The sequence below is a fragment of the Pezoporus occidentalis genome, unplaced genomic scaffold, assembly GCF_034315485.1.
Source record: "Pezoporus occidentalis ecotype Australia unplaced genomic scaffold, CSIRO_AGI_Poc_V1 ctg11, whole genome shotgun sequence".
NCBI lineage: Eukaryota > Metazoa > Chordata > Aves > Psittaciformes > Psittacidae > Pezoporus > Pezoporus occidentalis.
Window position 1 is genome coordinate 8,534,644 of NW_026912886.1, and position 21,002 is coordinate 8,555,645.

Sequence of the window (21,002 nt, forward strand, 5' to 3'; positions counted from 1 at the left end):
CCTATAGGTAGCGTCTCTTCTCCAGAACATTTGAGCTTTACTATGCTTCGGTGCCCTCTACTGCTCCATTAAAATAATGCTGTCTCCTTGCTCTTGTAGAAGCATGGTAAGTGTTCTGCGGGCTCTTTGGGCCAGTAGTTCCCCTGGTGAGCAGTTGCTAGTAATGCTGATTAGAGTAATAGACATATACTGTACTGAAAATTGATTTTCCTGAAGAAATTTTTTTCTCTTCTGGAAGCCTGACATGATTCAGACTGAGATCATCGGGTTTTCTTGTTTTTATGGCAAGGGTAGATTTTATGTATATGGGTGTGAGCAGTTTTTATTACTGTTTGCTTAATGAATATACAACATGTAGGGTCTGATATTCAGAAGAATGGAGCCATTTCAGGTTCCACTGAAATCAGGAGCTACAGATTTTGATTTGGGAGCTTCTGTGAATCAGGTATGAATTGAATTGTAGATTCTTATTATTTTCCTGTGTTTTTTATGGGTTTGGATTTTATTTCGGTTTGATTTTTTTTCTTTCTCCTGTGTTTTCCTTTCTGTAAAATGGTTTGCTTTTTACTAGGTACGTTGGTAGATTCACTCTCTGATTACTCCTGTTCTTTAGAAAGAAGCCTCAGGGATCTGTAAGCCATTGACTGTCGTGGTTTAAACCCAGTCAGGTAATTCGTTCGCTCACTTCCCCCCCTTTCTTGCCCTCCCCCTGCTCTCGGAGGGACAGAGAGGAGAATCGAAAAGAATGCAACTCCCACGGGTTGAGATAAGAACAGTTTAGTAACTAAGGTATAACACAAATCACTACTGCTACCACCAATGATAATAATGATAAAGGAAATAACAAGGGAAGAGAATACATCATCTCACCACCAGCCGACCAATAACTCGCCCCCCCAGCCCGACCAAGCTCTGACCGATACCTCCTCCAAACCTGCCGTCTCCCAGCCCTTCCGGCTAACTCCCAGTTACCTCCTGGGCATGACGTGCTGTGGTATGGAATACCTCTTTGGTCAGTTTGGGTCAGGTGTCCTGTCTCTGCTTCCTCCTGGCCTCCCCTCCTCCCTGGCAGAGCATGAGGCTCACAAAGTCCTTGGCCAAACCAAAACATCCTTGTTATCAGCTCTGTTCCCGAGCTGAAAGTCAAAACACTGCACTGCACCAGCTACCAAGAAGGAGAAAAATGACTGCTACTGCTGAACCCAGGACATTGACCAACACTGTTGCTGTACTGGAGGCTGTTTGAATTGTATTCTTCAAGCTGCAGGGGTCTTTATGGAGTGGAGTGTAGGAAGCATAGCATGTTCTCACCCTTGGAGAAGTAATTCAGATTCAGAGAGCTATGTAATCTCCTTTCAGAGTTTTAGTCTTCCAGAATATGATCTGTTATGGAAACCATTGTCCCATAATGACAGAAATGTTAGTCATATGGCACCTTTTTTGTATAATTAGATGCAAACCAGACATAATATTCAATTTCATTCCATTTTTAAATGCCTAATTTGCTACTAGATCCCTTGGCATTAGTCCACATAGGTTGCTGCTTGATTTTTGCATCATGTACTAACACCATGATAACTTGGAATTTCAGACCATTTCCACCTCCCAGCGCTGCATTTTCTTACCAGTGGCAATGGCTGATAACGCATTTGAGAAGGGGGTGGTTACCCTTTCATGGTGCACTGCAGTGTGAGATCTTTTTGCACATTTTCAGAATGTGTATAATGTGTTCTAATATAATCCTTAAACAGATTCTAGTTTATTCATAATCCATCTCTGTGGGGCAGATCTCCTTGTGGAATGAGATTCCTAGCAGCACTTTTTTCTTCAGTGGCTCTTTCTAGCTCTCAGGAATACCCATAGTAAATGTTAAATTGGACAGTAATTAAACTATTTCCTAATCCCCTTTGATTCCTTGGCAAGGATTACTTGAAATCTGCCACGCATTTACATCAATTTAGCATGTGCCTTATTGATTTTGAATCTTGATTTTTAAAATGTGTGTGTTCCAGGTCAAATGCCTTGTAAAAGGTGAAATGTTTTATAACTATCATTACCCCTCCCAGCCACACCTGCTATCAAAGTGTGGCATCAGGTTTATTTGACAAGACTGTCTTTCCTTTTCTGTACATAACAAGGTTTTTCTTGGTCCTCTCCTTAATGCTTTTCTGTTTGTGCAAAGCATATGATTTCCCTTATCTGTATGGGGCCATTACATTGGCACAGAGAGCAAATGCAATTTATAATTCAGTTTTTAAGATAGGCTGTCAGCAAATCCTGTCCTGACCACTCTTGAGAGTATCATATACAAAAAATAATTGTTCCTAGATCTGTGATTGATGTAGCAGAACTGATAAAAGTTGCATTGTTTGAAAGTGTTTATAAATCACCCTGTCCATATGTTCATTTCCTGTAATCTGTCACTATGGTTTCAAATGTAATTGTGAGAGACACAAAACTGGCTTCGTAACACTCTGGAATGAGTTTTGCTTCCATTTGGTGTACATTGAAAGGTGGCTCAAAGCAAAAATTATAATCCTGGAATAGCATGTACCTTACAACAGGATATCTTTGCTTTGTGGTTTTGAATTACTGAAGGGTGTAGTCTGAATTCTGTTTTTCCCCTTGCATTGCTGGGATTTATGCAAAATAAGTGGGCCAGTTGTAGGGATTGCTTGGCAGAGAGCATCACAGGTTTTTTTCAACTACAATTCCTGTGCTCACTTGGGAAGTTAGCATTATGACAAACTGGGTCTACAGTCAGTGCTGAGCTGGGGTTTTGGCTTTAACAGAGATGGGCTACTAGAGCACTCTGTGGTATCATCACAGATGCAGAACTCTTCTCCATTACTGAAGATGCTTCCCACTTTCTCGGCCAGGCCTAGGAGTTGGATGAAGGAGCAGTTATTGCAGCAAGAGTGAAATCTGAAACAGTCTCTTCATGCACAGATTTCTCCATTGCAAGGGATGGAAAAATAGTTTTGGAGAAGCAACATAAGTTTTACTACCTTCAAGTTCTTTGTCGAAATCATCCAGGAGCATGATGGAGGCAGAGGGGCAGAGGTTTACTCTCAAGTTACAAAGTGGCTCTACTCTAGCAACTTGCTAAAACGCGAGAAGGATTATAGCACAAACACAGTCTTCTAAACCGTCACTCAGGGTACCCAACCATGGCTGCTAGTGAGGTTACTAGGCTTTAACTGTGCAAATTTTTCCAGTTATTCCTTTAGGGAAGGAAAATAAAGCACACAATATTGTTCTCTGAAGCTGCCACACGTTCTTCCAGGCACAAGTATTATGTGTTTACACAGCCTATTCAGTTTTCCTTACTCATGAGTCCTGTTAAGGATACTATCATTTGCCCAACTCCATCAAGTGATATGAACCTCCTATTCTCCATAGTGGGCAAGGACAAGATTTGAATTCAGTACTGTGAAAAGAATAACTTTTGCTCTTTCTGTCTTTTTTTATTTAGCAGTTATCTGTTTGGGTGAATTGTCAGCTCCCACACTTTGTATAAAGGATTTGCACTGACAGACCAAAATCTTTCACTGACATCTGTGTCAGTTAAGTAAAATCCTTCATTACTGCAAACTAGTTTTAAGGAGCAGATTTGAATGAGTTCTTATCTGTTAAGTGCAAAAATTGTGACATTTGGGAGTCAGATGCAAAGTATCTGTACTGGAAGATTTTATTTTAGTCAAGAAGTGCTGGACAGCTTGGCTTCTGAATTAGGGTTTGCGGATATAATAAAAACTTTTCAATTGCACAGCTAAGATTATCCTTTACGTCCAACTCGGGATGTGCTTATTTTATTTTTCCTCATCTGAAGAATTGGGAAGTGTATTTGAGTTGTGTTGTTCATTAAAGCAGCAAGAGTACATTCTATTGCTGCTGGTTTAAGAGGTCAGAGTAGATGTCCAGGCTGGATGCCCATGCTCTTCAAATCAGCAATTCAATGCTTTATTCCAGTTCCTCAGGATAGAATTTATTAGCTGCTTCAGGTGTTATGTTCATGACATTGTATCAAAATATGGTGTGATGGTACCTTCCAATGCTCTTTTCTTTGGTGATGCTTTTATTAGACTTGTATAATTAAAAACCCAGAAGAGGTTTGTTTTAACAGCATAATCGCTTTTACTATTAACCTAGGAACTTCCTCTTACTTAAGGAAGCTGTTGGTAGTATCTAACCAATTATCTAACCAGCAAAGCTGTATTTTCTTTTAATACATCTCTGACAAATTTGTATTAATTTTTTGGTTTTGCAGACACACTTGAGATCTGCTTTTAATTACTGCTAAGATTTACAAATCAGAAATGCAAACACAAGCGTACAGAGTTTTTATCATATGTAAGTCACCTTTCAAAAACTGTCAAAGAATTGTATTTTTAGAAGCTGTACTTGTATAGACACAAGTAATGCAATAGCTGTGTCAGTCTCTGAGATTATGAACACGCTTACCATGAGAATATTCTTGGCGTAAGTCAGGAGTATTATATAATAAGGAAACAATGTCTTTTTATACTTTTCTTCCAAAACATTCCCTAGTGAGAACTAGACTAAAAAACCCCCATAGGATTGCCTATGAATAGATCTCCTTGCAACAGGATAACTTTAGCCAAATTACACAAAGTAGATTTAAAATCCCTGTCATGTTTTCATAGTTATATTTTTAAAACCCTTTATTGGCATTTAATATGAGTTCTGATTGTATAACAAGACCAACAACGTGTAGATGTGCAAAACTGTCCCCTAGCAGTATGGATGTCTAAAAGGCAGGAGAGAGAGTGGTCAAAAGCAATAAACTCCTTGAATGAAATAAAAACAACAGGACTAATCCTGCTTTACCTGGTGTTCCAGAATGTACAAAAAGCAGTATAGAAGATGAGGAAAATGGCTTTGGTTCAGAAATGGTATAGGTCTATGTCTGTGTACAACACAAATAGGAAGCCCAGCCCATGGTCATTGCAATGCCACCTCCAGAAAGGTCAGAGACCCACTGTAACATGGAGTTTCAAAAAGGAAGGGGATTTGGGGCCTACAGCAGTTCAGATTTAGGAAATATACAAGTGGTAGATGGTTACCCCTCTTCAATCATTTTATTCCCCTGTGACTCTATGTGGCTGTCAAATACAACACAGAAGACAGCCCAACACATTCTACATGGGCATGTACAAATGCTGCAAACTGAGGTGGAGCAAAAGGAAGGAGAATTTTAATATAGCAGCTGTGATCTGTGTTAATGGTGTTTCCTAGTGTTTTATGAGTACTTTCTAGAGAAAGTTGTTGATCGATGGTGACCAGGAGTATGTGAGTAAGTGAAAATATACATGTACAATAGATGGTATTTGTAGTGAGAATAAGGATTTGGTCGTGTAAATTAATGATCCAAAATGGGCAGGAATAGTTCATCAGCAAGTTTAAAAGGAGAAGTGGTTTTTGGGTATGCAATGTATCTGTTTCCATACAGACCACCTGGAATAGGTACATGTAGCCAGTCTCCAGAAGACAATGGAATTGTCATGTTTGAGTTATCTAAGCTGCACATACAGTAAATAAGAAACACAAAGTTGATTTGTGATAAAAGGGTAGAACAAAACAGTAGTTAGGTAATTTGAAGAATACTGCCTGAAGTGGGAAATATATTGTGAAATAGTGTGTTTTGTTAGAGAGTTCCTCCTGGCAGGCATAAACCAGGACACACATCTGGGAAAGAGCAGATAGCTGAGAGATGGACCTTGTCTCCAAGCAAAATATGAGTCATTGTTTTAATCCATTCGTCTTGCAGTGAGACCTTTTCTTCCTTACTTTTGTTTTCAGAATCCTGATTGCTTCTTCAGAGTAGCTAAATCTTAGCCCTTCTTCTCCCCTTCCTCAGTATCTGGTATAGATCAAAAGAAAATGGCTTTGGAAGAAACCCTGGTCTGTTCCTTTGCTCTAAGGCAGAATCAATTCCAAGTAAACTTTTCCTGATGGATATTTGTCTAGCTTGTTCTTAAAAAGATTTGGTGATCAGGATTGCACAACCTTCCAAACTCCAGCATTTATTTATCTTTGTAGAGTATTTCACTTATTTTTCCTTTATTTTTATCTAGCAACTGCTGTGACTTTAAGCACACAAACGCGAAAGGAGAATGAGATCATAAGCCATTTTTGCCATTAGCTATTTGCCATCTCTACAAAGACTGAGAAGCTTGTGCTTTAATTTTGAACCAATGAGATGCTATGCAGATAATTTTAAATAGAGTTGAATGATGTGCATGGAAAAACCATGGAAGTTAGATGCTGTGGATCAGTGAGGGGAAAAGACTTTCTGTTGATCTCCCTTTGTGCTCAGCAACATAGCTATGGTAAACTGATAATATTGCATTATTTGAATTGACTGATAAATGGTGAGCAAGACCTTTTTAAGGGAAAACAAGCCTCCTTTTTGTGAGGGTGTATTTTCACAAGAGAAATTAGTAGTGCCACAAAATATGGAACATTCAAAATTGTTTGGAATCTGTCAGTGGGTGAACTTGTATAAAATGTTAGCTGTCGATAGTGGTCTGCATAGCTCATTGGTCCCTGCCTCTCTGGAAAGCTTCACTTAAATAGTTTATGTATTTTGGTGGAAAAAAAGTGTGCAAACAAGCAGGAAGTAGTTTCAGGCTTTCAAAATAAATTTATATATAAAACACATGAAAAGACATAAAAGATAGTTATCTCTTTCATGCAAAAAATGAACTTCTCTGTACTAAATATGTTAAAAAAAAATACCATTTGGTTAAAATGTATGTGTGGGGAATTGTTTGAAGTTCCTTCTTGTTCTCCAGACTCTCATGCAGTATAAGTGCAAATATTTTCATATTTAACCTGGATAGTGAGATGGGATGATAACAGGGAGATTTCTGACAACTAAAATGTGACTGACAACTCCTTGCAACAAAGGTAAAGCAATCATAATTTATGTGACAAATGCAACTTATTTTTGGTGGTGGCAGGGAAATCCATGGCATCTGGGGCACAACTTTGTTTTGATAGCTAACCAAGAGCCGATGTTTTCTTTCTCTTGTGGCCAAAAAAGGAGATGGTGTTCTTAAATGAAACTTTTTTGTGGGTTTTTGAAGAAACATAATCGTAGACTCCAACCAAATGCCTACTTTATAGCCAGAACACTGATAAATGGAGGCTGGTAGAAGAAATAAATTTAGGAAAAGTATGTAACAGTTTTTTTCCCTCTCCTTTGATCTTTATCTGCCCAGATGTGTAAGAAATCACATCCATGTCTCTAGTTTGGCTGTATCTGATGTGGAATTCAGGTGGTTCTTGTAGGTCCTCTACAAAGTCCAACAAAGTCACTAGAGATACTTTCCATTGATTTCAGTGGCTTTTAAATCACGTTTTTCACTAACTGCCTGACAGTAATATTTTGGTTGTCTTTAATTTACCAGAGTGTAAGGCCAAATCAAAAACAAAACTAAAGAAAAGGAGCATTGCTGTTTAATTTATTTACACAAATTTTCCTTAAAAGTTGCATTAGCTTAATTGAAAACAACTAAACCCCCCAAAACTCTTCCCTTCTCTAAACCCTTCAAATACAAGCAACCAGGGAATTATATAAATAGATATTCTTACCTTTACTATAAAAAATTCATGCGGAAGTCCTATCTTGGAATAAGCTATTCATTAGTTGGCTTGGCAGAAGGAACACAATCCAAATGAATGAGCTGCCAAGAGTATTTTTAGTGGTTTTATATGTTGCCCATTCAAACCTTGGAAAATGTCTTTAGAAAATTGGACAAACTGACCACTCATTTTTATGGGCTTTCACAAGATCTAAAAGTGAAAAACAACTATTGTATTTAGCATCTGTTAATGGAGGTTTCAGGCTACAGAACTTGAGAAAGTACTGCTGGGAAGCTAATACAATAACCGTAAAATATAGGACTGATAATAGGAAACACTGGCACTGAACAGATATGGAAAGAGTCATGCTAATATTCCATATCCAGGCCTGTTACCCTGTGCCGAGTGCTAAAGATACTGTAGTTAAACATACACAGTAGTAGAGATCTGGAATGAAGTCAGAATCAAACTCCAGATAGACGAAATTGTCTTTTTCTACCATGAATACTGTTGGTTGGATAATTCTGTCTTTGGAGAATTAAAAACCAGGAACTCAGGCACAAAAGAGACAGCAAGTTGTGCTAACATTTTTCCAAATGGGGAAATAGATGTCCTTACCCCACATATGTAATGAAGCCTTCATCTTCCTGTATTTGAAGTCAGTGGCTTTTTTTCCTGTTTTGCTTCTTTGGGAATTGGGTCTAGACTTGTGCTGCCATTGTAACTGTTCCCTTGACAGATTTTTTTTTCCCCAAGTTGGAAGCTAGAAAATCAATACAAGGGAAACTATTCATGAGATACCAAATGAGTTTCAGTGGATTATATGTTATTTGATTCAAAGTGGACAGAAATGACAAGAGATATTACGTTTTTAATCCCACATAAAATACCATCCTGGGAAACCGTTCTTTGCACATGAAGTTTAATATTGAAGATCTTTTTTTCTCGGCAGCACTTTTTTTTCAACCTGTGCAAAGGTGATATCCAAAACCTGCCCTCAAAACGTGTTTTGGCTTGCAACTTCTGCATATTGGTATCCTCTGCATGACGAAATATAGGTAGGACCTTTTAATGTTTTTTTAATTATCTAAAAAAACTTCCTGAAGAATTTGAGCATGTTTTGCTGGCTGTGAGAGAACACAGCTGGTGGAAGGTTAGATGACAGAATTGGTACAAGCTTTTGACTGTGAATAACCGGTGATCAAACAAAAGTTACAGGTATGACAGAGCAGCGACAGAAGGAGCTTAAGGATACATTTCACTAGTGCAGGTGCCCACCATCGAAGGTTCACAACATCTGCAAGTCAGGTTACCTTTGTGTAAAGGGAGCTCTTCACAACAATGAATGAAACTGTTCTTCAAGTGCAGGAAATCAGCTGGAGCCAGTGAAGCTGAGCAAACTTAAATATTAAATTTGTCTCTCAGTTAAGCATGAGTAATAAAAAGAAACACTAAAATTATATTTTGATTTTGGATCAGTTATGCCATTGCTTAATATCACCCAAAGATCGGGTCACGGTTAAAGGGGCAAGAACTATTTTCTCTGAGAAGAAAACTCATCTTGTTAAATTTGATTTATGCTGCAGTAAAGAGGCACCATGGTCAGGCTGACAAGTTTTAGAGTTACTTTGGGCAGAATTAACTTCAGTCAGACTGCTTCTCGGTTATGGGCTTAATACTTCTCTTTCAATATATTAATTTAAAATGGCTCTACACTGTGTGTTATCTACTTCAAAAATCAGGGGTGAGAAATACGTCAACATAAAATAATGCCTTTAAAATTCAAAACTGATAAACTTGATTTTTCTGTATTTATAGGAAGGAAAATTAGGATTCTTATAATTGCTGTCAGCTAACAATGTGGCTTTAATATTTTTCCTTTTGACATTTGTTCTGTTGCCAGGTGTATCTGCTTATGTTCTGTGATCTGCTTTGCATTACTTTTATAGAAATATTACCATTAAAAGTGCTACATGTAGTATTAAATAGCAGGGTGAGTCAGGAGACATGGGTTGAAGCTCTCGCTCACAAGCAAGAGGTTTGGATGCCTCATCTGAGTGATATGGTATAAATGCCTACAACCAAATCATCAGTCGGGCACTACTGATAATCTTGGCATTAAACTGAGGCAAAATATCCCAATATCCAGGCGTATGAATATTGCAGATTATGGATAGACAAAATGAACAGGAAAGACTTTTCTGTACTGGCTGCTTTAGCTACAGTTTATTCTTCTGTCAGTATTTCCCCTATAAACTCCTTTTATTCATAGGTTTGGCAGTTGGCCATAAAATTTTGCTTCTAGCTGGAACTTGGCAGACAGTGTCTCAAGTCAGGAAAATTATTTTAAACAAATTTAAAAAATATATGATATGTGTTGGGGCTCTTTTTAAAGTTAGAGGTGCAGTCATTTTATTTTTCTTTTCCAAGAAAAAGGATTGGTTTCTGCAGGTTTCTTTTATTGTAAATCCTCTAAACAAATTCTTAAAAAGGAAAGATTGTTGTAACCAATTAGAAAAAAACGTGAATTTTGTTTCAAAAGGATGTATATAGAGGTACATAAATGTCAAGGACTTGGGTGTTTTGAAGTTATTGCTTTTAGGGTATGGCTTTAAATTAAATACATAATTTATCATTGCAATTGGATGAAGCTTGTTTATTATATAAATTGTAAGGTAAATAGTGTGTAACTTAGAAGTAATTTTAAATGCCCATACTCTATCTTTATTTACTTTACCATAACCTGTCTGTAAGTCTTGTATGCAAGAGTCTCTTGGCAAGTCAAGTCTTTAACAAATTCAACATAATACGGTAATTGATAATGTTGTGGGAACAAGTAGATACCATTCTGTGAATGCGTTGAATGGTCTAGGATCCAAGTATACTCGGATCACATATGTGTGTCGTGTAAGCAGAATAGCCTTTCTTACACTTCAGGGTTTGCAGTGCTAATTTGGGCAAATACCACCAGGATCACCACAAATCAGCAGGAGTGAAATTTGATGGCGATTGTGGTAACAGCTCCTGGCTTTGTGTCAGGGCCTGTTCTTCGCTGTGTTCTTACAGCTTACCTGTAGGCTCAAAAAAAGCGCCACCTGTGCTCTGCTCTGTCACTTCATTCCTACTTGTAAATTATAAGTTTGCTACCTTGATTAATTTTAATCTAGAGCTTCAGTAATTCATAGCATTCCTGCCATAGCTCTCCTTACTCTAGAAGGACTTCCTTAACTTTGGTCAAGTGGGTCTCCATCACTTGATGGATCCACAGATGAATAGATCAAGAAGGAAATGAGAAGGTCCTAAGCTGGCATAGGTGTTTTATCAAGAGGTGATGAGTCTAGGATAGGTACCTGACCGCTAGGAGAATTGTTTAGGATTATTTTGTTTTGTGTTGTACATAGAAATCATGATTTATAAGCATTCAAAAATCTGTAATCACTGAAGTATGATGGCAATTTCATATGGCATCACAATATGGAACCCCCCTTGAAAAATAAGCCTTGGCAGGAAAGATTTTGCACATTTGCCAGTGCACCAATGTGCCATTGTGATCTTTAGAAGCTTGTGGAAATCCTCTGCTTTGTCGCAGGTGTAACGCTCATCCTTTTATCAATGTTACTCTTCTCTTTCCACTGTATGTGCTGAAGTGATGCGATTTTTAGCTTTTGAGGCAAGTTTTAAAAATTGCATGGTAAAGCATTTAAAAGAGCCTTTATTTGGATGTTTGCAAATATATTTAATAAGGTAAAAATAATGCCAGATATATTTCCCAGAAACTGGAATCTCTTTTTCTATTATGCACCTGAGGAATTCTGGTACATTGGACTCTGGCTGACCCATCATGCTGTTTATGCTGGATGAAGAACATGTGGTGTGCAGTGTGAAGGTGGAAAAACCCAGTGTATCCAGGTGCAAATTTTGAATAAGCATTTGGTAAAGCTTGCATGGACTCTTACTACTTTTATGAACTCCAGGAAATATATGGAATGTTGTTAATGCAGATTTATACATAGGCCCAGAGATAATTAACATGGAAAAATGTCCTGAAGACTCCCCCCCCATATAGTTTGTATTTATTATAGATACACATAGTAGAAAGCACAGTGTTTATAGTTTCAAAATAGAGGGTGGGAGAGCTCTGTAAGGGGCACTAGAATCTGACTTTGGACACTGGGATGTAATTCTCAGCTGTGCTACTCACACAGTTCACCTTCTCTTCCTCCTTCCTGTGGTTAGGATCTCATGTAAAATGGACATCACAATACATAGCCTTAAAAGCTGCCATCAGCAAGTACTAAGACTGCATGTTGTATTTTTTCACATGAAAATGTTCTCCTTAGGTCTGTGGCAAGATATCGTTGCACAGCCAAATGCAAGGACTATGTATTTAATAATACCATTTTGTGAAGAATATTTTCTAATTTAATATAGTTATACTTAAAAGTTATATCCTAACAAGTTCTTCATGTTAATGTAATCAGTGGTATTTTAAAAAGGAATATCACATTTCTTAAACTTTTTAAAGTATCCTGTTCCTTCTTTTTTGCATATTCTAAAATTCCACCTTTATCTCACTTCCAGCCCTGGCAAGTGTTTGCCTCATGCTGGCTACTGAAAGTGGGCAGCATGCTACAACCTATATTGCTTTCTTGGTTATGTTCCCTTTTCAGAACCTCTGAACTTTTCTCAAGCTCTGTGGCTTTTGAGTCATTTGCCAGCTACACGTGCAAATCTTTAAGTTATAATTCTCCAGACCACTTAGAAATGGAGGGAATTGGAGTGATGCTAAACATTTCTTAGTGTAGTTTCCATTTCAGATGGGGCAGATTCAGAGGAATGAATATGTTTTGAGAGTTAAAATTTATGTATTTCCAGCTACATGTTCACATGGACTTTTAAATCTTGGAAGACAATGAAATACTAGGAACTCAGGGAGAAGTTTTTCATATTCTTGATCCTGGTCATCTGTCCTGGATGACTGAACCTAAAAGCATTAAAGAAGCAAGAACGTCTTTCCTGGCTGCGTATCACCAAAGTTGGCTATCCTGATGTTTGTTCTCAGGAAGCAAGATCTCTCTATGTTCTGGTACTGGTGGATGTGGAATAGCATTTACCGTTATAGACAGGGCATGTACAGGGCTCATGGCTCTAGTTAGGCAAGCATGAATGAAAACTGGGTCAAAGGAAACTGGATTGTCAGATGCATTGTCAGTGACATCTATTTTCAGGACATGCTTATCAGGGTTTAAAAAAATTATTTCGGTCTTTGCTAGACATTTATCTGTCAAAATAGTAATTTATGGAACATCACCCAAGGAAATAAAACAGATTGCCATTATCCAGAAGAGAGGACAGAGGCAAGTGTTCCTCTTGTAAAAGGTAGGTAATAAAAATGTACCTTTGGACTTCAGCATAGATCATCAAAACCTGTCAGTATTGAGTAAGACTAGAATTCATGTGGGTTTTCTTTAAACTCATCTGAACAATGTAGTTAACTCAGAAACTGGAAAAAGAGCAGCTTAATTATGCCGTAACTACTTCATTGCTAATTCCATTCAGCAGGAACATGTAGGTGCTGTCCTTAGATGCAGAAATAACTGCAGGAGCTGGTATACTAATGCAGTTGCTTTCTACTTGAAGCAGTTAGGGCGGGAACCACCATGATTCCTTCTCCGTGCCCACAAATTCCATGTTCCCTATGTTACTGCTCACAAAGAAGGAAGGAGGTGATACAGACTCTTTTCGGTGCCAAAAGCCTCAGCTAGCTTATAGGTGCCAAACAGCCAAGCAACATTTCATCCCTTCCTGGATGCCAAAAGCCTCAAGTATCCCTGCTCCACCTGCCAAAACCTCCAACTTTGTCCTGACAACTCCTGCAGTGCAGGCCTGTGTTGTCAATATGAAATTTTGCAACACACTAACAATGGAAAATCTGGATGCAGTATAATACAGAAAAACATGCTGGGATTTGCCTTCAGTTTAGTATCAAAATGAATTACGCTGTAAATATTTCCTGTGTGTGACTGTTTTGCATGTTTTATTTTCCAAAACTTGAATTTGAATTTATTCAAAACTGCTGTAAAATGAAAATATATTGCCGAATTCAACACTGAAAGCTCTAAACTACATCTGAGCCCCCAGATGTATTCTTTCATGTAGCTGAGTATGTCCATCATTTGCCTTTTGGCTCATTTCTTTTTGGTGATTCTCCTTGTCACTAAGCTTTACCAGCTCATGTTTCTGAAACACTTTTTGTTACCAGGCACTGATTGTATTTTGCAGTCGGTTCATGGTGCATGGACACCACTACACAGTAGCAAGGCCAAGTGCAAGGAATAGTTAATGAGACTGAAATAATGTTAGTATATTAAAACTAATTACTTCTAAACGTCTGCTTAAAATAGTTTCATTTCCTCCCTGGTGGTTTTTATCAGTCAAAAATAATGATACATTGTTTTTTCTCCGGGTTCTTAAAATTCCATGTACGTTCTTTTTAACATACAGAATAATTTATAATTTACTTTGGTACATATAAGTAAAAGATATATTAAACTTAATGACATATACAGTGCACAGTTAGGTACACCCAGCAGTAGTAGAAATATATCAGGAAATGTCTCAAAATGTGTCCTAATGAAACAAGTGGAAGTTTTTCTACTAAAATCAGGCAATGCAAGAACTCAATAATAATTCTTATTTGTCTGGAAATAAGTTTTGACTGTTCTTCTATTTAGTTGCTGCCACAACTGAAAGAGTTTTTCCTAAATCTGTACTCTGAATTCTACACCTTACATACAAAATAGAGGCGTAAATCATTTCTGTATGTGACCTTAGCAAGGAAAGAGATTTCTAGTGTAGCTTGTTGCAAAGCCATAGACATAACAGCCAGCGTCAAAAGTGAAGGATACAGTTCTGAGGCTGAATAGCATATCCAGTGATTACCTGCAGGTAAATACTTGTTCTTTCAGTTATGCACTCTGCTCATGGATACAGTCAACAGTGCAATTTGATACCTTTTCCACCAAGTGTAGTGTCTGGAATGAAGAATCTGGGAAATGCATCACAAGCTACTCAGGCAGGATATTTTCTCTTTAGTGCCATAATTCCTTGTGCTACCTCTCTTCGGAGCTGTTGTAGGTATGGGGAGAAGAAAATGGCATAGTGCAGCCCTGCACATGAAGTTTGGTGAATAGAACATAACCTTGTGCTTTGGAAGAGTCTGAAAGTCAGGAAAGTGTTAATAGTATTTATGGATTGTGAAAGTGGGAAGAAGCAATAAAAAGGAAATGCTTCATCTCTGTTCAAAATACCATCAAGGATGAAATTCACTCCTGGGAGAAGGGCCAGTACTGAGCTTTGGGTATTGCTTAATTTAGGCCTTCAGTGGGACTGAAGTGGTGTTTATACCCTTCAATAGGTTCTTTCACTTGGATGAATTTAATCTGAAGAATCTAGATTCTATATGGAGAAATTTAATTGTACGCAATATGCTATTAAATAGCAATATGATATAGCTGTGCCAATGTAACTCCTTATGGGGATTCTCTTTTGGACTTTGGCGTGCCTTTTTGAATTAATATAAACTACTTTGATAAGAAGCCATGAGAAAAATCAAAGAGTGCTCACCCAGAGAGCTGCAGTGACATTGGTAGAGTAGCAGATGCATTGGTAAATATTCCTGCATAAGCCCTTACTTATTATGACAAAGTCTTATTTTGTGAGCCACATCACTCTAACCTGTTTGAGTAGAACATTTTATATATCCATCCAGCCCTAGGCATGATCTGCATTGGTAGATGCTGCCCAGAGATTGTATTGAATCTCTTCTAGAATGTGACAGAGCTGGGCACCCTGCTCTGGGGAAGCGCTCAGGGGTATGTCACCAGGCAGGATTTAGGGTAGTCTGTGTGTGATACGTACATAGCAGAGGAACTGTCATCTGGAGTCTCTTGCAGATGAATCCCGGTGTCGGGTCTGTACGTTTTTTCATTACACATTCTGTTACAGTAATACTCATGTGTCAAATGCTATGTATGTGGCTTGCGGCTATGTGGCTTGTGTTTGTATTTAAAGCAAAAATGTATACTAAAACCTCTGGAAAACAAACATTTAAGGTATCGGAGCCTTTCTGTTGAGAAGCTGAATCTTTGTTACACTGAATGCTAAACATTTACATATCCAAGCCTTATGTAATGGATGTCTGAATAATAATAAAACTGCACAAACTGACCTTCGTTCTCTGGCACCACATCTCCTTTGAAGTCTGCATGACCAAATTCAAGACAATTATGTCATCCTTCATAACAGCCAAACAAAAGTTTGGCCAAATAATCATTTTTCTCCATATAACAGCGCTGTGTTTGATTTTTGTAGTGTGTGTCAATGTAGCTGTTGTTATTTACTGGGTGTTACAAGTGACAGTAAAAATCCCCTTGTTTTATATTAATAATCAGCCCTGGTAACATCTGGATTTCATTTTACCTCAGTACCCACTTCTGCTATACTCAGTTACTTTGAGTAGTATATTGCGGGGCAAGAATGGCTTGAAAGCACACAGACAAACAATTAGCAGAACGTGGTGTTGCAGTATGTGCCCATACGTGACAAAAGTGAAACAGAGCCCTGGATGGAAGAAGGGAAACGGGCATTAACATTTCCCCTTCTGTCCAAATCTACCAGTGCCACGCTTTGAGTAAAATTCTCCATGTACAAGGCTGTCTCTGTCAGTTAAGGGTTGTCAGCGGAGACTCAGATTGCACGTTACTGGGCCTCAGACCTTGGGGAAACCTTGGCATACTGTCATCTCAGTCTTTGAGACTCTGCCTATGTCACCAAGCACTTTAATACTTGTTTATTTTCCCTCATTCCCTGAATCAAGTGATCTTTGCCTATGTCCATGTGCAGTGTCATGATTTAACTCTTTGAAAATGAATTATAGATTGGATACAGATTGGGGTGGGTATAGAATGGGAAGAAATACTTTTTGAAACTACCTGTGTCATATAAACTGGATTCATTTCTGAAGAGAACGTTGTATAGCTTCTTAAATACTGCTTTGAGTGCAATGCCTGCATCTAACCCTGCGTTTGCATGTGATGCTTTTGGAAGGAATACAGCTCCTGCTAGCGTAGCTGGATCCAGTGGAAGCGTGACGCCTTTTGCCATCTAGTTTTACGTAAAGAGCAGCAAATCATGTAGGCTGTGTTTATAGCTGGCTTAAGTTATTTTATCTGGACTCCCTACAGCTCTTGTGCCTTTACTTGATCGTGTTACAGCATGGGTACATATATGCATGTACATGCATACATTTGTGTGTGTAGGTACATACTTGCATAATGAATGTGCCTGATGTATGTGTTGTACTTCATCTGTTGCAAAATTAAACTACTAAAGGAAAAATGCTTCCATTCTAATATGGTTCGGCAAAGCTTCACTTCTGAACTGTTAGAATTATGACTGAAGACAATAAAGCCATGAAAAACTGAAGAAACAAACCACAAATGCAATCCTGATAATAATAATACTCTTTTGTATCCAATTGCAATTAGCTCTTGATTTAATTCCTAAATGAGCTTCCAAGATTTTGTTGGTTTAAATCATTATGTTGATGATCTTTTCTTTATTTTGCTTCAGTTTGGTGTTGTGGTGTAGACAAATGTAATATGTAGAGTTTATGAAATCAGACAGCTAGTAAATCAGTATTATTTTGCTAGTAAATTACAAAGCCAGTGCAAGCTGCTTTTAACTCTTTCCCATGGGACAAACAGTTTGAACTAGCTGGAGTTTAAGTCAACACTGTGGGCACTGAATTAGTCAGTGATTCTGAAGAAGGCTTTGCTGGCATAAACTTCTGCTTTGATCATCCTAGTATTTACAGCTTTTTAATTAGATACAGTTCAGAACAATGGCTTTTATCAAAGCAGTTTGGGAAGTGAACAACTGGACATTGTTTAGGGCTTTAGATGCCATTTTGTCTGTGGCTGGTTTTAATACGATGATGAAGTTAGGATTATTTTCGGCATTGTCACTGCTTTGTCAAAAGAAACTAGCTAGTTTAAAAAAAGAGCGTGGCATGCATTGCTTTTTAAAATATCATAAGTTTAATCATTTTTCAACATATTAAAAAATGATCATTTGCCTTGGGATTGTAGAGGACAGACTTTAATTTTGCACTCATAAATTTGAAAGAAGTGACTTTTTTGTTCATCTTGACTTATTTTCACGTGCTGAGTGATTTGTTGGGAAGTGCTGAGCTCTTTTTGTTCAAGATTGAAGGCAGTTGGTTCCATTTTCAGTGTCAGACATTGCAGAGTTGGCTTGTGATGTAAAGTAAGCCCAAAGCCAGCGTGAAAATTCCTCAGGGATCTTGGCAGACTAGGGCTCTATCGTTCCTGGAATGGTAGACTGGCCTATGTACACTTTTAAAGCTTTACAGTAAATGTTCATAAAATTGGTAAAGTTAGGGGAGCAAGAAAGTTAAGGAGCCACTGATGTGTTTAGAGCAGCTTCTGCAGTTTAGTGTTCAAACGGAGATAGCTTACAAAGGTTCTTTTTTACAAGCTCAAGTTTTTTGAGGAAGAGATGGAAAACTTTGGAAATGGTCAATGTTTGTTAGCTGCTTAACTACAGGGAGTAGTGCTATTATACTAGATCTGCCTACTCTTTTTAATGCCTTTAAAACGTGTTTCAGTAGTCCTTGGTTCTGCTTAAGTGCAGCTAAGTTTATCTATTTACCACTTGGGTTTCTTGTTCAATAGTTATACGTACAACTGTGGTGTGAATGCATCCTAACCTCATTAGTGAAATGGGCCAGTTTCTCCTTATATTGGTAAGGTTTGAATTACACATCCTTCACTTTTAATTCACTTTGGTGATTTTGGAAGAAAATAGTGAGTCTTGTTCTCGTGAGTTTATTTCTGAAATAAAATGTGGATTAAAGTGTGTTCATCTGGTTTAGTATTAAGACATATACTAATCTCTTGCATTAATCTCTATCTAGTCACTCATGAAAATCTTTTACATGGAATCATAGAATCATAGAATAGTTAGGGTTGGAAAGGACCCTAAGATCACCCAGTTCCAACCCCCCTGCCATGGGCAGGGACACCTCACACTAAATCATGTCACTCAAGGCTCTGTCCAACCTGTCCTTGAACACCGCCAGGGATGGAGCATTCACAGCTTCCCCGGGCAGCCCATTCCAGTGCCTCACCACCATTACAGTAAAGAACTTCTTCCCTATATTCAAACATGTTTTTAACATGTTAAACTTTTTTTTTGGCACTTACGTAGACTCGAAGGTTTACTTGGATCCAGTTAAGTTTGTAATGTTTGTATCTCTTTGCCTGATGATTTCTGACAGGTAGCTCTTCCATGTTTCAGTGCACTTGTTTTCTGGGAGGGGGAGTAAAGGTTCTTAAATACAAGTTAAGTTGTGCCTTCCTGTATTGTCAAAAATAAAAGGATAATGTGAATGTACTGCTTTTGTCAGAGGTCTGCTCAGGTGCCCACTTAGGTCTATGGGAGTAAAAAATTTGCTGTAAATAGTCTTTATTAAAGCTTGGATGAGCTCTTAATGTTCTGTCATTTGCAATTGTATTGGGGCAGAGTAAATATCAGTCAGTGTTCTCTGTCACTGGGATAAATGACTCACTGCCTCACTTTCCTCCACAATATGACTTTCATTCATAACGATGTTAATAGCCACTACATTATGTTTGAGGTAGTTTTATGTGCAAACTCTGTCTCCATGGTGATTAGAGAAATTGGTGTTTTCCTCTCAGTCTGGGTGTAATACAAAGTTCTAAAGTCTTAACTTGTTTATAACTGGCCCATCGTATGTCTGATGACTCTCAGGGAATCGTTCTTTGAAGCTTTGTTAGGAAAATGTGTGCATGATATTCTTTTCAAAAGAGAAATTTTAAAGGTTTCAGAGACAGAGGAATGAAAGTAGGATGTAAATGGAACAGCTGCTGAACGGTTGTGGCGAAGCCAAAGAAATGCTTGGGGAAATCGTGAATTTAGTCACCCTATGCTTTCTTCATGAAGAAAATCAGAAACCAAAAATACTCTCTTGAAGAAGGACATGACTGAATAATTTGATTCATATTACTTTTTAATATTGAAGAATTATATTTAAGCAACCATTTCCTAAAATGTTCTGATAAAATTCTCTAGGAAATGAATAGGATACAATGCAAGTGAAAAACGACATTTTTAAAGGTCACTTGAAGAATTTTGGCCTTTGCCAAAAATCTTTCATTTTAACATTTATGATATCTGGTAATAATGTCTTTGATGCCTGTGTAAATGAATGTAAGCTTAAATAAGTGTATAATTGGTGTAACCTAGAGATAACTAAAGTGATCTTTAATCTTTTCCCTGATCTCTTTCAAAGTAATAGCACTTTTTGTAATGAAGCTGTATTCTTGGTTTGCTTCCCTGATTGCAGTTCTGGGTGTGCACTCTGAAAGATTTGATGTGCTTAATTTCTGTACTACTGCCTGAGTGCAGCCACACTTGGGATAAAAAGAGACTTTAGTCATCTTATTCGTTCTGGGTATGAAACTCCTTTGGTTAGGATCTCAGGAAGCCCAGCACCTGCTCAGAACATGATGACTGTCCTGGCTGCTCTAGATCTACTGTGTGATTTCTATGCAGAATGTTGGGAATGACAGCATATTTGTACATAGCAGTCCTTTGGCTGAAGGCACCGCATCAAATACACTTTATCTTAAAAGACTTCACTTCCTTTCCCATGTAATTATTATGTATTGAAATAGTAAATAAATTCAAAATACTGTAAATAAGCAGCAATGTATGTAGTACTATTAATGGCAAGCAGTAAAACATATACCAAATAAATTAATGTGGGTTGGTCTTTTTCTTCCATGTTCAATTTTTTAGACCTCCAGAATTACTCGCTCTGATGAAGATAAGGATGGCTCCTGGGATGCCTGGGGAGCCTGGAGTGATTGCTCACGGACATGTGGCGGGGGAGCCTCCTACTCACTGAGGAGGTGTTTAAATGGCAGGTAAGCCATAGACGTATGTGTATTTATTCTTCTGCAGCTCTGATGTATTTCCCTATCCTCATGTCTGTAGAGAAGCATTATTTCTTCTGTTTATGGAACCAAGTAGTGTGCACAGATCAAATGTTATGAAATACTCCTTTTAATATACTTTTGTAATATATTAGATAAATATCTTAGCCTTCAACTCTGATAGAACTTTAGCATGTTATTAAATATGTTTGTGGAATAATGAGAATGATTTAGTATGGTCAAATATTGAGAGAACTCCCTGTCACTGTAATATAAAGTGAATGGTGAGTTACCTGCATACAAACCAGCCTGCACTTGAACATTACTTGAAATAATGTCCAAGTGCAG

At 37.8% G+C, this 21,002-nt stretch overlaps 1 protein-coding gene across 5 annotated transcripts in view; it reads left to right on the forward strand.

The window, feature by feature from the left end:
* Positions 1–21,002, forward strand: part of ADAMTSL3 (ADAMTS like 3) — a 181,989-nt gene that overhangs the window by 62,904 nt on the left and 98,083 nt on the right. For all 5 annotated transcript variants that reach the window (XR_009966864.1, XM_062629821.1, XM_062629812.1 and 2 more), the window contains exon 4: positions 20,518–20,645. Coding sequence is in view for 4 of the 5 variants with exons in the window: in XM_062629821.1 (XP_062485805.1) it covers positions 20,518–20,645 (128 nt within the window). In the remaining variant the exon portion in view is untranslated. The remainder of the gene's footprint in view (positions 1–20,517; positions 20,646–21,002) is intronic.